The 18204-nt window shown below is 36.0% G+C and overlaps 1 protein-coding gene across 1 annotated transcript in view; it reads left to right on the forward strand.

Annotated features, from left to right (window-relative positions):
- The window catches only part of LOC128810668 (adhesion G protein-coupled receptor A3-like), a 256002-nt gene that overhangs the window by 209429 nt on the left and 28369 nt on the right, over positions 1 to 18204 (forward strand). Inside the window, exons 14-17 of the mRNA XM_053983732.1 lie at positions 456 to 664; positions 8940 to 9067; positions 9971 to 10094; positions 16558 to 16703. Coding sequence (XP_053839707.1) covers positions 456 to 664; positions 8940 to 9067; positions 9971 to 10094; positions 16558 to 16703 — 607 coding nt within the window. The remainder of the gene's footprint in view (positions 1 to 455; positions 665 to 8939; positions 9068 to 9970; positions 10095 to 16557; positions 16704 to 18204) is intronic.

The raw sequence follows: 18204 nt of genomic DNA on the forward strand, positions 1-18204 counted from the left end.
TTGATTAATTTCTCACCCATGCAATTTTACTAATTTTGTCCGACACTGAGTAGTGCTCTCATTTCTCTTAACGTTTTTAAATGTTTGAATGTTACTTTCAAAGTGCAGAATTGTCTCAGCTAATAATCATGCCATAAAACTGAGCTGTTTCTGCAGTTACATGGGCACTAGTGTAATACTGGTCATAAATGAAGAATCTGAAACAATAAAAAAGATCTCTTTTGTGAGGAATGATTAGATCATTTTGACACAATATGTGATTGAAATGCTCAGATTTATTTATACCATTGCAAACTTCCCCGATGTGAGCACTACCTTTGATTTTGACCATTAAGATTTTATGTCCACTATCTTTTTTCCTCCACATAGTTTAGTGTATCTGGTCTCTTTACAGAGCATTCATCACTAAAGGGTTTTCCACTCCGTCTCTCTGATTCAGTTTTTTCCTTTTGCAGATGGGTGCAGTTTTGGAAACCTCACCAGCCCTCTTACTATAGGATTGAGGCACTTTGCACGGGGTATAGACCCCATTGCAGCCTTCTGGGATTTTGACCTTCTAGATGGACATGGAGGCTGGTGGGGAGAAGGGTGCCACATAATTAGTTCTGCAGGCAATATTACCACCATTCAGAGTACACACTTCAGTAACTTTGCAGTGCTAATGGTAAGTATATGACTTAGCAAATATACTTATATTTCTCTCTCTCTTTTGCCATGAATTTATGTTTTATTTGCATGCATCTGTTTCATTCTGACTTGTCAGTAACTGACCTTCTGGGTTTTTATAATGTTTAGCATAGAACAGTCTAAAAGGAAGTAAGTTACTTAACTGCTAGTAAGTGAAAAAACCTAGTGGTCAGTTCTAATATCCTGAGACAGGCCTAATCAGAAATGACATTAACTTCAGTCTTATAAATGAAAGTTCCATCAAGGAATGATTAGTACATAATGGTTATAAATTATATGACAGGATTTAAAAATGTATACTCCTGTGTGCTTTTACATCAGCACATCTCAGAGGCTGGTCTGCTTTTGTTCCTGCCCTGCACTGTGTTGATCATACTAATTAGTTGCAGGCGTACCGCAATGTTGAATCATTTAATAAATGGAGAGGAATAACATCTTCTGCTCTTTTAAGTATGGACAGAGCTGTCCTTGTTGATTCTGTGGGAGTTTTGGTTTGTGCACCAATGCCGATAGCCTACTTACGAAATTGCTGTTTGTGAAGGAAAATATTCCTGTGCAGTGCTAACACATCAGCTGCTTTGCTCTGTTCTCAGTCACACTTAGAGTTCCCATTGCAGTTATTTAACTAGCCTGCTTAACAGAAATTTACCTTCATGAAAGCAAAAATATGCATACAATGATGAACTGTTATTATTCAGGGACTAAAGGAAAGCGAACAAGAAATTAAAAGGTTTCTAAGCTTTAGAAAATGTTTGCACCCTTAAAAATATTTATTATAAACCAGTTGTTAAAAGATTAGACATCTGTACTATTAATATTAGAATGCTCTTGAATGCTGATGCAGGATTGCACTGTAGATGCTCCTTGTGTACTTTACAGAAATGTTTATAGTTGAGTAAATAATGTATTGTGTGTATGTGTAAGGGACAGCAAACACAGGCGACAGGAATTGCGAGGACGTGTGCAGAGAATACCAATCTGCTGCTGTCAGATGGAGCGCAGATGGCAGCCAATCATAGCACAAAGCTCTGGTGCCCACGAGTTAAATGCAGATATTATCGTCCACTTTGTAAGAACTGATTTCCCTGACACTTCGTTGAACATTTTTTTACGCATTATAGAATTGTTCAGAATTTAAGAGCTGTTCCTCAGATTTGATGACATTAAATATACCTTATTTTCTACAGCTCCTGTGAGTTCCTTTTTCCCCCAGCCTCTTGTTTCCCAGAATGTGAATCATAATTTTGCTTTGAGGATGTTTTTTTAAATTAATTAAAGAAAGCACCTGTTGACTTTGCAGGTGCCACACCCAAAATGGCTTCCTCCTTCTTCAACTGCTTGAGTTCAGCATGTTGCTCTTAAACTTTGAGCAGTTACTAAATGTTAATTACCTGGTTGCAATCAACCAATTCCATAGTTTGTTTCTGTTTGAAAAGTTGAATACTGACACAAGGGCTGCAGTTAATTTTTGGTTTGTAAAGCCCGATTTTCTCTTATAAGATGTAGGAGATGGGTTTTTCTACAACTGTAAAGGCAACCGAGGCACTTTTTGCTGGAGTTTTTGTGTCTGGTATGTAATTCTGCTTTAGGCCTTGTGTTTGTTTGGTTATGAGCATTTGACTGTGCTTTGTTTCATGTGTGCATCTTCCAATTTTATCTTTGTGTAAGACAAGAAAGTAGAATCTTAGAATCACCCTTGCTTTGCAATTTCTATGGTAGCAAACAATGGGATATGTTTCTTAGCTCATATTTCACAGTAACTTTTAGGGAAAAGGATGACAAGTAATTTTAAAATATACATATATAAATATGCACACACACACAAATCCACTTTCCAGTCATTCCCTTTCTAAACAGATAATTGAAAATTTTTGTAGCTTCATTATGTCCAAACATTTTCATTCAGGTCTTATTTCTTAATCACTGTTTTGTGGCATAAAGTCATGGATTACTTTCTTTGATAGAAACTATGCTTTTCTGGGCAGTTCAATTCTCGTACCAGTAATGAAAAATACTTAATTGTTCTGCATTGCTATTAATTTATAAAATGAACAGTATAAAGTGCTTATGTGTACCTTATTAATTTATATCTATATGCCTAATATATTTTAAAATACTAAGAAACCATCAGCAAATTCAAGACACCTGGCATATGGTGTGTAGCTAATGAAATTAGCTACAATATCATGATACATGTCATTAATCTGTAATTCTCTCATCTGTTAAACAACAAAAATTCATAATTGATTATTATGGTTTGGGGTAATTGCAGAAAACTGAAGTAATATCTGTAAACTAAAAAGCAGCACTAAATCTTTACATTACCATCAGAATTGTGTACATCCTGCTGTAGATTAAGTTGAAACAGAAGCCTCAGTCAATCCAGCTGTTCATTTTATGGCTAGTACAGTGCATATTCTGATTTGTCACCTTTTTAAATAGTAAGACAAGGTTTCCTAAGGTGCTTTCATAGAAGTTGTTTATGCCTGTGTAACATAAAAGGGTTAAAATAAAGGTTTTCTAGGGTCCTTTTTTTAGAAAGGCAGCAATCAAGGATTTATCAACTACGATTGATAATTAATAAGCATGAGCATACTTCAAGTGAGAGGAGTCATGTAGAGCCCTTTGATTTCTTCTGTGACAGTTGTTCAAGTGATGTCAGTGAGAGAGAAAGTTTAGTTTGGAGGTTGGTTTGGGAAGAAGGTACATGCTCCTACCCTCACGTGGCCTCGCACTTTTACTTTGCTCTGGGTTGGGCTGGCAAATAGAAGTAAAATAATAGAGTCAGACATAACAGAGCATTATATTTTTCTGATCAGGTTTTGAGTAGTATGTCCTAGAGGTGAGAGTAAAATAATGTGAACTAACTCCCACATTATATTCCTGCCTTTTACTTCACGTACTGTGTGCTTAGACTAGTCCTCTGTTTTGTATTTTCTTCTGTTATCTATAGGAGGAAGAGAGTTCGTTACGTTACACCTCTTTTGGAGGTGTCCAAAGCCTTCTAGGGTCCTGAACTCTGCCATATGATTTTCTATTTTAGAGTAAAATCATGAAATTATATACTTTGAAGCTTTATTATAGCTAATGATAAGTATTTGTTTCTTAAATACTATGTATTTATGCTCTTGTGTGAACAGAGTTGTATATCAGTATTTTAATTTTTCAGGACAGCGTGTGTGTATGTTATGACCAATCCGGAGACCTCTGTATCTGAGTAATAACTCTTCAGGAGATGACAAAAATATCCAATAGCAACAATGAATTTCAAAATTTGCTAAATATGTTTTGGCATACATTGTCCTCTGTTCTTCCTTTCATTTTTCTTAGGACACAATAGAAATTCAATAGTGATTGATATTACTGTAATTGTATACAGCATTTCCTTTCCCCCTTAGACTGCTTTGTCAATAGTAATTTCCTCAAATCTGCCAAATAAACACAAATAAAATTATTAAATCTAAGTATGATACTTCCCAATTAACATAAAATGGATTAATAAATATTCTTAGCACTTCTAATTGTAATCCTTAAAGTAGGTTAAATCAACATAAAATCATAAGTAGCTCCTTTCCTGTTTTGTCACAATTTGTCATATTATTCCAGCCAACAAAGGTGTGGGTTTTCTTGGACTTTTGGGTTTGCTTTATGTGCATAAGGAGTAATTATTTGTAGAAGTAGCATACATTCAGTGGATGCTTATATGAGATAATTAGGGCTAAGGAGACTAAGCTGACAAAACCAGAGTATATTTGAAACTGTTGTGGAAGCAAACCTTAGAAAATGATGTGAATGAGAAACTGAGAAGAGGCAGGATTCTAGGAATGGGTCACAGTAAGAGTTGGGGCATTTTTCTCTTGTTTTGCACGCATTCCCCCAATCTTTGAAGTCTTTCCAAACTCGTTCAAAAAAAGCTGCTTTTTCAACATTTTCATTGTTACTGGAGGCAATTGCAGAATTTCTTAAGCCTGTTCATGAAGTTCAGTTCTGAACACCGAATTCTAAACTTCCATCTTTCAGGTCTTCTCCAAATTAAGCAGCCTGTCTAAGCCTTTTGAGAAATTAATTCATGAGTCGGGGAAGTATTACAGAGATGTCATTTAGAAGGTTGACATAATTACAGTATTTGACATTTTCCCCGTAGAGAACACAGGGTTTTCTCATCACAGGCTGTGGAAACATTGTTCTGTACTTTGAAAATGAGACTGCCTATAACAAGAGGTTCAAGAACTAAAATTTCAAATCTTTTTTCATGTTTAAACATGAACTTAAACACCTACAGGATAGACCTTAGCAGAGTTTATGCACCAAAGACTATGAAAGTGATCCAGAAAGTTTACCTGCTATATGTAAAATTAACATTTATTGCAGTGGGAACTGCAAAATTCGCCAGAATTAGATTACTCTGCACGTGTGTAGATGTTTCCCAGTGTGAAGAGGCTGCAAGGAGGCACATGCTCCTCACTTCAGTCCTCAGCTGGCATGTACTGCTTTCTGCTCATGTAATGCTCATCAGAGAATGCTCAGCCCATATGGACAGTACTGAGCCCAGCCCCCAGAAAAGGCTGCTTTTTTAAGAATATTCCTGACTGACATTCTTTTGCACAAAGTCTTGGAATTAGAGTACTCTTAAGAGCAAGATCTGCTTTTTATTTCTTTTTCCTTCCATGAACATTTTATTAAATTGCATTTAATGATATATATTATTTGTTCTGTAAAAAGCATAAACTGGCTTGGTACTAGGCTCAAAATTCCAGGCTTGTCTCCTCCAAAAGGCAGTGATTTTATCACAAATCAGATCTCTGGCTCAAGCTCTTTCTTTCTGTTTGTTTTTCCTTTCTGTTGGCTTAATGGATCTTGCCTTCATCATGGTGCAACTTCAGCCAGCAGGTAAATGGATTCCGATTGTAAAGCTCAGTAAAATAGCCAACTCTCGGGAGATGGATGGAAATTAAAGGCCTGGAATCCAGGCCTTGGGACATTTGATTGTCTTGGTGGCTTCTACTGGGCTCCTTTCCATTCAGCAATGTCATTCTTGTACTGAAGTGCCCAAAACTGGACACAATAGTTGAGATTTGGGCTCACAAGTGGTGAATAGAAGGCATAATAATTTCCCTCCCTCTGCTGTGTGCAGTCTTGGTAATATGGCCCAATATGGGATTCATGTCATGTGTCCCAAGAGCTCACCACTGTCTTGGTTTGTTTCACACCATCTTAAAAGGGTGAATGAATGACAGTTTCTCATTAGACAACAACTAACAGGCCTCGTAGCTGTAGACACCAGTTTGTAATGGTCTAAGTCTTGTAAGTATTCATTTTCCTGGGATAATTCCTGTGATTTTTCAATATCATCATAATTTGAATCCCCTCTAGGAAATAAAATCAAACCTAAAGTTTTAAAATGTAATGTACACTTTTGCTGCTTTGCATACAGCATTTTAAAAAATGCTTCTTTTCTGCATGTTGTCTTCCCCAGAAGATTACTCAAGGGAAGTTGATGGATCAATAAGGTTTAATTATCATCAGAGAGCAGACAAGATACATCTGTTATATCTATAATGAAATCAGTTTTCAATATACAAAACTTTTTAAAAGAATATTCTGTTTTGGCATTAATGATTTTCTTACTTGAAATTTTACCATTTATTTACTGTAGAAAATTAGATAAGAGATAAAACTCATATTTAAAAATGGAATTAGCTTTAAGATGCTGATTGTTCTTTATTCTTCTGCAGGCAAAATGATTGCATTCCTGTAGGACACTTGGCATTTGCTTTTATATGGATGATCAAACACAGGGAGATGTTGAACCTTGCATTTACACTATTAAAAACTAGTTCTTTAGTACACAGTGATGGTACTCAAGCAAAATTGCTTTCATTTTTTTCAAATATGTAGCTACACATTTCAAATGTGTAACTTCACTGTGCTTCCTTTTTCACAACTTTAACTTTTCACAGCGATAGCCAACTTACTTATTCTTTAAATAACTGTGCTGTTACTACTGTATAGTTACAGTAACACATTTCTGAATGCAGAGAAATTGTGTACCTAAATTTATGCCAAAGTGTACTATAGTATAAGAAAATATAAATACATCAGTAAGAGCTGGAAGTAAATGTTTTATCATTTTCAGCAGATTATTTCTGTTTAAATTGTCCAGCTGTTTGCATTACTACTCATAATATGAGCAAAAATTGTATTGAACATTCCTGTGAAATACTCATTCATCTACCTCAAGAGACTTACTCGATAAAAGAATTAAGGGGGAGATAATGCAAATAAAAACATTGGAGAAAAAGATGAGCAGGGTGAAAAAGGATGTTTGAGTGGACATTCGGAGACAGTTCTGAACCAACAGACTTTTAAAGAATTATTTGAAAGTTATGAAGTCATGATATCCTGATTGTTTATTCATGCACACTGGAAGAAAACAAGAATGGGAAGAAGGCTTTAAGAGCCTAGGTCTGTCATGTTAAAAAACTAGCACATCAAAAGACAGAGTTTTTTTCCTCTTCTTTTCCATATGTGATTGAGGGAAGAGTAGCAAGAACTGACACCTCTAGATGAGACAGCATAAGCTGAGTTCCTCCATGAGAAGTGACTCCACCTCACCCTGGGTGCTGGTGAACTGGGCAGGGCAGAGAGAAAACTTGTGTGAAGAACAGGAGTAAGAGAGCAGGTTTAACTGAGGTTTAATGTGCAAGCTGAGGAAGTACATGAAGAGAAATAGGATGTGATAACATATAGCTGGCATTTTGTTCATAAGTTATTTTTTCATTTTGATGGTCCTTTTTATGTATGTCGTGAGCTGCTCTGTTCAGAACTGACATTCATATGCATCTGGAGAAACCAGTACAATCAATCTTAGAAACTTTAAAGCTAATAATGAAGGAAAGTAATAACTACCAGGGCATTAGTTACTTGAGAGGATCATTTTAGAAGGTAAACTAAATTCTCACCATTTAGTAATTACATATACTCATGAACATTATCTGCTTGTACGTGGACAAGTTCATATTCATAAATAATGGTGCTAGAAATCAGCTCTCTGCATGCAAATGCAATTAAACAGAGGTATTAGCATTACAGTCCCAGTTTCCTAAGGGGAGATTTCACCTCTGGAAAATAATGTATTGAATCTTCTTCTAAGGGAACCTAAAACTGACAAATAAGAAAAAGGTATTTTAAATGTTTCCCAATATTTTAAATGTTAGAGTTTGCTGCATTGTCATATTCGGTACTATTTCAGATTTTAGCTTTTTCTGCTGGGATGTATATTCATTTTCATGTGCAGAGTTAGTGCCATTGCACATGGGAAGTAGCATGTAGATGACACTGTTTGCATTCAGGTGGTAGGTTTTGTGTATAAATGTTAGTACCAGTGTGCAGAAATGTAGTGCCACAAGCAAATGTGGCTTAATGCATTACAGGCAATGTAATGTTTGCTTTAATTCAGATAATCTGAATTTAATTCAGATTGTCTGAAGACATTCTGTTTTATTTAATGGGCTCCTTTTGCTTTCTATCCATCACACCTCCTGATTTATCTCTCCTAAATGTGTATTTTAGAATGGAAATTTGATAAGGTTAGTTTTACAAATATATTGATAGTTTTTCATTGTTTTTCATGAAGAAGTGTTCAAAAGGAACACATGGATCTTTACTTAGCTGTTAATATAGCTGTCCAAGTTACTTTTGAATTACAACAGGGAGTAGAGTACTTCCAGCTAAGTGTGAAGGTCACTGGGTTACAGGAGTTGTATCAACTGGTAATTATAATTGAGTCAGTCGATAATTTGGGTGTATTCTTATAGTTTTTTGTTTTTTTTTTTTTTACTTTGAGTGGTTCTTCTGCAGCCATATATATGCCATTTAGAGACCTTTATGGTGATTTGAAATTTTGTGCTTAATATCTTAGTAAAATATGCTCATAAAGTTCATGTTATCAGAAGGACCAGATACGGCTAATGCTGGGAAAATGTAATATTCTGTGTATTTTTCAGACCTTTTTTTTTTAATTAGGATATGTCTGCTTGCACAAAAAGGTTAATTTCTGTCTAGCAAACTGTATGCAGATGAGGAAGGAGCAGTCTGTTATTACAAATTCATGAACTGTATCTGCATTAAAAGTTCATCTTTTTTTTTTCCTGCCCTTGAGAGGGAGCAACTAGAAATGACAGGACATATTGGAATGAAGTCTCAGTTTCACACATGCCTGACAATGTTAAATCATTTTGCTCTTTCCACAGGATTTTAAGACAGTGCTGTCTTTCCCCCAGTACCCAGGGGAGTTTCTGCACCCTGTGGTTTATGCATGTACTGCAGTTATGTTGCTGTGCCTGTTTGCTTCCATTATCACCTACATTGTCCATCACAGGTAAAAATTCCATTTTAAGCATATATTAAATGGTCAGCATGACTCTTGAATTTTTATAAGCCTTACTGTAAAGATAAATTAAAATTATTTGAATTGCTGTTGGATAATAATGGTAGCAATGTGATTTACACCAGAGAAATCAAAACTAAGTTTATGTTAACCTTTCTTAAGCTGTTTCCAAGCTTTCCTGGCATATATATTTAAATTTTCTGCACCCTTTTCCTAAGATTTCTAACTCAACAATTGAATATAAAACCATGAACACTATTAAGTTGTTTTCTGGCAAATTCCAGTTGAACAGCCCTTTGGTCAGCTACACTTGCTGTAATGGCTTTTAAGACCAAGTTTGCTTGGAAGACTGGTAACTATCACTGGATTAAAGAAACTTTCTTTGTCTTCTAAATTTTGGGTTTGGAACACTTGTGGTTTTTTTTATATGAAAAATTTATATAAATGCCATTTTAACTTCTGGTTAAAGACCATTAGCAATTTAAGCAAGTAGGAATGTATTGTGCTGTAGAAGCTGCTAAATATTAATTACGTGAAGTTAATGCAACATCTTCTGATCTTCACCTTCCATTTAATCCTTTAGAGACATCTTGTTAAAGTTCTGCATATGTGAAGCTATGCAATAAGCCTTTTGCTTTTAGTACTCTACTTTAAATGCTTGATTTGGGGGAGGAAACTTTAAATCAGTAGACTTTTATGATTTTTACAATTTATTTTACCTTTTTATCATTTATTGCAATAGGTCAGACTCTGTCCTATGGGTAGATTGTTACAGAGGTATTCAAGAATCTGAGAATTTTATTCTATCAAATTAAGGGTTTTTCCCAAATAGTAATCTTCATAATAAATATGTTGGGAGTTTTAATTTTAAAATATGATTTTTTTTTTCAACAGCACAATCCGAATAAGCAGAAAAGGATGGCACATGCTTCTCAACTTTTGTTTCCATACTGCTCTCACATTCGCTGTTTTTGCTGGTGGAATCAATCGCATTAAATATCCAATTATATGTCAAGCTGTGAGTATCTGTCTTAGTAATTCTTACTAATAGAATTGAATCTTGCAAATGAGTTTTTAACATAATATCGGCAGTTCTCCTTTTCTTATATTGTTCTTGTATCCTAAGTTTTTCAAAATAAACTATTGTAAGCATGTCTTCTAAAGGCCAGTACTGGGATGTTCAGTGTTTGGTTGTCACGTGAGTTTCTCTAAGAGGGTGATCAATGCATTAACTTCTCTGACGCTCAGATTGCCTCGTTCTTGTTGTTTTGGCTTTTTTTTAGAAAAACATTGAAAATCTTGATATTTCTCTGCTGTACAGGATAGTTGAAACCTATGAATCCAGAATACTTCTGTCCTTCCTGTATTTTGGATTGAATGTGTGGGACTAAAGTTACTGCTTCACTTTTGTAACACATACACTGTTTGCCTGGGGATGGCCCTGGCTTCTCTGGATGATCCCTAAGGAGACACAGCAGACCAGCATACTTGTGCTTTATGGACCCTTGTTTGCACTGCTGGACTGTTTCACATCTCTTGCCCTCCGCATTTTTGGGGCAATAGTGTGGTGAGATGCGCAGACAGGGCTGGATTCAGCTGCTCTGAATATAAAGGCTGAGTCTGTCCAATGTGTAAAGAGAGTAATTTCAGTCATCTTCTGTAATGTCTGCTGAGGGCTTGTTGCGATTTATTTGCCTTGAATATTTCTTCCTCTCAGATTTTGTAGAAGTGCACCAGGTCTCATGAATGTTGTTGGTATTTTCCTGTAGTAAAGCACTTTGTTTAGCCAATGTTCTCCCGGATTTTTTGCCTGTCATGAAATCCTGTTCTTCTGGTTGCCTTGAATGGGTGTAAATGGCAAGAGTCAGGAGCCAACAGCAGAGTCACTGCAAAGCTTGCATAATTAGTGTAAGAGTTATCACTCTTACAGTGTTCAGTGAGGTGCTTTGGAAGCCTTTTGTGTATCCCTGTGCATGACCATCAGTAAACAGCACATGTGTGTCTGTAAGCACTGTGATGGTCTACGTGTGAAGTCTACCTAAGTGTATTACATGATACTCATTTAAATAACACAGTTGCCCACTAGATTGAGAGAAATATCTCACAATATCTAGTGTATTGTGTCATAACTAATTTGTAAGTTCTAGCAAATTGAAATATCACTTACCATTGTCTTTGACTGCAGTTTGCAAGTGATAGTAGCAGATTAGTTTGTAGGGCAGCCATGGCCACATAATTACATGGTCACAAATGACCATCTGTTGTTTCAGTTGTTGTCTGATTATTTACTTTGCAGCTTGCATGGTAGCAACGTGGTATTAACAGCTATAATGAAAAATTGATTGAGATAAATGTGTTATTAATAGCCTTTTATAAGTAGTACATAAACTACAGGGGTATCTTAATAAAGTGCATTATCAGTGGCATCTGTCTCTTGCTGTGGGACAGGGCCAGATCCTGAGCTGCTGAGAAATATGCATGCTTAGTGAAACTGAATTGAACCATCCCTGTATGTCTGCTGACCAGTTTCATTAAGCTATTTATTTACCTGATAATATGCTACATCAATAGACAATATCATCAGTAGTTACAATGTAGGAAAGATACAAGTGTCACATGGCAAAGACTGTCCTCTAGTTCCTGGTAGAAATTGTCTGATGTAATTAGAGAGAGCTAATGGGTGAAATAGTCCAAGCAATCTAAGACAAGTCTCCAATAGCTGGTAATAGAGGCTGAAAAACTGTTCACTTTGAGAACATCATAGCCAGCCACAGATCCTTTCTTGCTTTCTGACAGCAAGATTTTCAAAATTGAGTCCTAGCGCCTGTGTCCTATGATAACCCTGAGACAATTACTCTGTGATTTAATATCCAACATGCCAAAACTCTGATACCAGGGCTTAAAATATATTTGTGAAAATGTTACTGCTTCAAGCAGCACTAACATATTAGTTATACCACAGGTGTAACATCATCAGTTGCCATTCCAGAGGTATCCTTAATTCTGCTAAAATTCAAAGCACAACTTCAACCTGCAGCAATGCAATTTTCACTTTTTATTTCCCAAGTGCATAGAGAAAGATTCCAAATGCAAGTATTTTTTGTCCTAATCACGGAAATGTTGTATAAAAGCCAGTCAACCACCACCTTTCCTATTGGAATTAACCCTAAAACTTATGCAAAAAATTCACTGCAGCATACTTACCAATGTGAAATAATACACTAAGTTAAGTTTTATCTTTCAAATGTAACCAAAAAGGGTGGTTCTAAATTAGCTTCATTTGGATCACCTTCTGTCTCTAAATGAATAGTTAGAGGTTAGTTTTAAACATCAGGAATTAATGCTATGGAAATGGGCCTATTTTCTGTGATAGCTGGAAGAACCTTCAAATCCCCTTCAAGGCAAAACAGTCGCACAAAAAAAAAGTCTTTTCAGAAATGGTCAGACATTTATTTTTATGTGGAATCTAAAAATCTAAAATTCCCTTTTAAATCTGCATATCTATTTCAGAGAGGATTTTGTATAGACCTTTCACTTGCATATGTGCTCTGCAGTCTTTATGATTTACAAAAAACCTGATGCTAGAGTGCTGGTCTGGAAGAGTTGATTGCATCTCCGCACATTTCCTGAGTGAATGAATCTACAGACTCTTTAGATTTCCCTTGAATCTCATTCTGGGTATCCTTGAATGTTGGCTGTTGTAGAATCCAGACTCCCGAGTTTACTGGCAAAATCTTTCATGCAAGTCAGAGGTTGTCTTAGGAGCAGCAGGGATAAATCAGAGGCAGTACACTACTGGAAAGGTGCTTGAGCCAGCCAGTGAGCCCTTCCATCTCCCACCTGGGGCCTCAGGTTAGTTTGCTTCAGAAGGCAGAAGGAAGCTCACTCTTTTCATGTAAAGATTGAGAGAGAAGGAGACACAACTGTTGCTGGATTACTCCCCATGTATGGCAGCCATCAATTCTGTACTCTCAAAGATTTCTGTTTCGTGGCTTCTACGTTAGAGGAAAGGATGATATCCATGAGTTTATGGATGCTAGGGGATGAAATCATCAGTTAAACATGTTAAAGCATGAAGAATGGACTTCTGGGTGCAAGATTCAGGGGGCAGAAAAGTTATGGAAAGAGACAGAATCTTATTTTTTTTACTGCATCATCACTCCAATCACATCTCCAAGAACCACTATGGTTTATAAAATAAAAGCTTCCATGTAAACTTTGGCAAGGCTCAGATCTCCTTCTCCCTGATGAATGTCATACATGAAGCTGCTTGTGAATTCATTTCTGTAAGGCAGTAGATCTTCAGCAAGAAAGGCAAAGCTCATTCCATACTAGCCAGCAGCCTACAAGTTCAACTCATAAAGTTGAACTTCATGTTCTAAATTTTCTACCTGTGAAGGGAGCATGGGGTTTTGCTAATGCTAAATGTTTAAAGATCATGAAATATTCACATCTATTGGTGTTACAGACTGCAGAGAAACTCCTGAGCACCTTCATCTCACAGGAAAGAATAATTTTTGTTGCAGGATTAAAAGTTTAATCAGAATGTTCATGCATATCTGTGTCCTTCTTTAAATAAAACTGAATTAAGAAGTACAATCTTATCTGAAATATGATTAAAATTAGGGATAAAAAGAAATTAAATTAAAAATTTGGGGAAAATAAAGAAAATTGTATGCAACTTAAAGCTGATCAAGAGACCTTTTTGTGCCAAAATGCTTTGCATAAATGTGTATTCTGGTTATTACCATGGTAACTGCATCATATGGAACTTAACTTATCTCTAGGGTACTGAAATTTATTGAAGGAGCACAAACAGACAGCATCTTCTTACTGAAGAAAAGTATAATCTTCTACTCAAAAGGCTAGTGCTTATTCCCAAAGATAAGAGTTCTAAGAACACAAGACGTGTTAAAAATGAATCCAATAAAATTTTTACCATATAACTGTGGTTATTAAAGAGCTTTTAGGTACAGTGTTCTTTTCAATGCATATATTCTGGCAGTTTTTTCTTTTCCATTTGGCCTGTCAGTGGCCATTTCTTAAAAATAGAGGTCATCACTTCAATATTTCCAATTATAATCCTTTATTCTGTTTGGAAAAATCAACCCTTTCCATACAATTTTTTTCGAAATACAAAAGTTCTGCTAATAGTGAAAATAGTTTTAAATTATCACTTTGGTATTTAATTTGTATAAAGTTTTTGGCCTCTGAAGCCTTACAGAGTTAGAAATCCATTACCAAGATACACACAGCTAAATTTGTACCCTGGACCTTTCATGCATAACCTCAAGTTTGCATTTGTTAAAAGAGTCAAGGAAGAGTTTAATGAACAAAGCCACCTTGGTCTTTCTGTTGAGCCTCATCCTTCCCTCCCGTGTCATAAGCTGCTATCTCACGTATTTCTACCCTAGGGCCCAGGTGTCCTTCTAGCCTGAGTTACAAACAGGTGATCCCTGAGAGTTAGGGGGGACAAAAGAACTTGCAGTCACAGTCCCCAAGCACAGCAATGAGGACGATGCATCTCTGTGACATAACTGACGTTGGTAGTGAGACGAGAGGAAGGAGGAGGCAGAGAGCAAAACCCAACACTTTGAAATATTGAACTTTCAATGGGAAGTGTGACAAGCATTTCTTTACTAATTATTAGTGGATGAATAATAGCAAAAAATTCTAGAATTTAGTGTAACAGCTCAGTGCACCTTTCCAAATTCCACACTTCTGCTGTGTCATGTCAAATCTGTTAGTCATAAGGAGGTCCAGTATCTTCAGGATAAATCCTCGTTTCCTTCAAGCAAGAAATGCAAATAGTTTGGGGTTTGGGATTTTTGTTTTGTTTTGTTTGTGTGGTTTTTTTGAGTGAGAGATGTGGCTCATTAAAGAGTTAGTACAGAGGATGATAACATTTTTGCCTCCTCCGTGTTTGTTCGATTTCTCCTTTGTATCAGAAGTAACTCAGTTGCTGAAACATGAGCACACCGTGAAAAACAGCAATGTGCTGCAGGTGTGGCATAGCTGTGATGTTTTCAGTCATTTCAGTTGCCTCCTTGAAAGTTCAATAAAATTGTTTTGTTGTACTATTTTTGGGTCTTACATTCATTTAAGTGGCTGATGATTTCTATCTATATGGTCATGTATGTTTGCAGAATTTCACATGTAGGTGCTTTTTGACCTGGAATTAATTTCAAATGTTCCTATTATTGCACATACTTGTGTGAAAAACAGAATATATGGCAGCAGGGCTATGCTGAAATGAGAAAGAGGTTAGAAGCTAAATATCTAGATTTTTTTTCCCAGTTCTTTCTCATTATTTCTGCCTCCTTTTTCTTCCCCCTTTCTCATCCTCCTGCCTCCCCTCCCTGTTCATGGTCCTGTTCAGAGCATCCCTACAGAAACTCTGCAAGCTGCCTGTGAACCAAGTCCAGACAGCACCAGTCCCTGAACTGCAGCATCTGCCAGCTCATAATACACAGATGTCTCATTCTCTTATTTCTGCTTCTTTTACCTCAAGCAGCAGCAGTGATGAAGGCTTTATCCTCTCTTGTCTAACATGACAGACAAGTCCCAGAGAAAATTACAAAGGGTTTTCTGTTGATGATATTTGCTGCTATCTTCAAGTTTTGGGCTATAATACTAAATAGAAACAAAAGGCATGGATTTTTTTTTTCTTTACCCATCAATTATTTTGTTTTAAGTGGAGCAAAAAATGAACACTGGTTCCAATAAATCATTATAATAGATTTGTGTTAGCTTTGTTCAGCAATTCTCTATATTCCTTAAACTTTTATGTTCTTTCCAATTATAGCAATATTTTACTTGTCACTGCAAAATGTCAGGTTATTGCTTCAAAGGTAACCTCATTTTATATAATCAGATGCAGACTTAGTTGATGTAATAAAGCACTGGAGATAGGATAAAATTCCAATTACTGCTTCCATAGTAATGAATAACAATTACTAACATAACAAAGATGTTAGCATTTTAGAGGTGTTTGTACTTTGTTTTCTTTTCAATGAAAAACACACCAGTTTCTTGGAGACAAAGTGATAATAACATTATTAGAGTTTGTAATTCTTTTTAAGGGGGGATGCCAAGAACTGTCTTTTTCTTTTTTAATTCTGTAGACAAGTTTTATTAAAATATCTCTGAAAATAATCTGGATTTATCAGTGCAAATAGCACTGATGCCATTTCCAGAAGACAACCTTGCCTGTATATAGCAGAGAGGAAACTACAGCAGGAAACTACTTCTGAAAAGTTAAAGCAAATAGCATAACAGTGAGCAAAAATGCTGGCCTCTCATTACATTTTAAATTGCACTCTCGTGATAGGCTAACAAAGAGTGCAACACAAACTAAGAGTCACATCACTTTAAATCCAGTGTAAAATGTTTTCCCTGTGCCCTTATGAAGTAAGATTCTTGTAAAACTCTTGTTTTACTGATCCATTTATTGAGTTGTTTAATTGTCCACTCTGTTTTAGGTTGGCATAGTACTGCATTATTCTACACTCTCTACTATGCTATGGATTGGAGTAACTGCCAGGAATATTTATAAGCAAGTCACAAAAAAACCTCAGCCTTGCCAAAACAGTGACCAACCTTCTTATCCAAAGCAACCTCTACTCAGGTATGGAATATTATATTTTTTAATCTCTTCCTAGAACATATAAATTATAAGCAAACTCTCATTCTTATTTCTGTATTGTTTACTTTTTATAGACTATAAATAGCATCCATAAAGAACTGAGCCACCTAGGTGTGTACAAAAATCTGAGTATTTATTGTATGCTGACAGTTAAGTCTACTCAGAGGATGGAAATATGCAGAAGTGGTATTGACTAAGTTCAGATACCTTTATATGAACAGGAAGAATTGAAATGTTTCCGATGATTTCTTATGAAGGGAAAAAAATCCCCCAAACCAGAAACTGGCATGATTCTGAGCCTTATTTAATCATCAGAAACTGTGTTGTAACGACCCTTTACCTTTATCTCTTCTGCTCTACTTCTTGCCTACACTTGTATGAAAGCCTAATAACCTGATAGCAGCCTTGCTCGTTCCCCATCAGAGATGTAATGCTATTACAGGAGCGACTGGAAGTCTGCACTCCCTATCAGCTCTCGCTGGAGCAGACTCAAATGTGTCTCTGATGGCATCGCAGGTGTAAGACAGTGGGAGTTCTTGCCAGATGCCTCTGAGATGCTGAAACTCCAAGCCAAAATAGTCAGTCTGCACAAGAAAAAAAAATTAAACCCTAGAAAAACCTTACCACAAAAGCAGGATTTCAAGCCAAAGGCACGAGAAGATTAATTCATCTTTTTTAAGCTTAGTTATCAAAAAATTACCTATTAGTCAAAGTTATATATTGTCCCTATACAGATTTTGGAGGGAGGCAGAAAAAGAACTTCCAGAGGACAATTCCTCCTATCCATCTTGAATGTTTGTGTGAGGACAGGATGAATTGCCTTATGGAGGTGCCTCTTTTTTCCCACAGATCATGGACAAGTCTGAATGGTCAATTTAGCCTAAAGACCTTAGTTTTGTAGTGGAGGTCAGGAAATATGAATTCTACTTTTTATGTCTTTTCTGTGAGAAATCCACGGTGTATTCTTTTAAACAGATGTAGATTATTTTATTTTAAACACAAAATTTTTAGCAAGTAGCATTTATAAATGACTGTGTGATGGTGTCACAACTTGTTAAAAGTCTGTAGGAAGATGAATTGAGTTTTTCCATCTGATTCTCCAGAGTCAAATTCTTACTAACATGATTTTAGTTAGAAAACTAGCAAGTTTTCTTCTTTTTAAAACACTTTATTTCTAGAGATGAAATTTATTAGAGGTAACATAAAATGTGTATTGTGATGAGAAGAAGTACCATATTGATCCTTAGCTTTGTTAGGTTTAAGCAAGAGGATAGTCTTTCACTGAGAGTGCCTGACTTTGCTAATCCATGATTTACTACACCATTCTTCAGAGATGAGACTTTCACTCCTTCAGTTACCAGCTCGTGGCAAAATGAATAATTGCCAATTTTCAAATGCTGCAGTGTGACTATGAAGGTAGAAAATTGTTACAAGTTACACAGACCCAGCATAGTGTATGTTCTTCAAATTCAAATCTTGTTTG

Source organism: Vidua macroura, chromosome 8 (assembly GCF_024509145.1).
Source record: "Vidua macroura isolate BioBank_ID:100142 chromosome 8, ASM2450914v1, whole genome shotgun sequence".
Classification (NCBI taxonomy): Eukaryota; Metazoa; Chordata; class Aves; order Passeriformes; family Viduidae; genus Vidua; species Vidua macroura.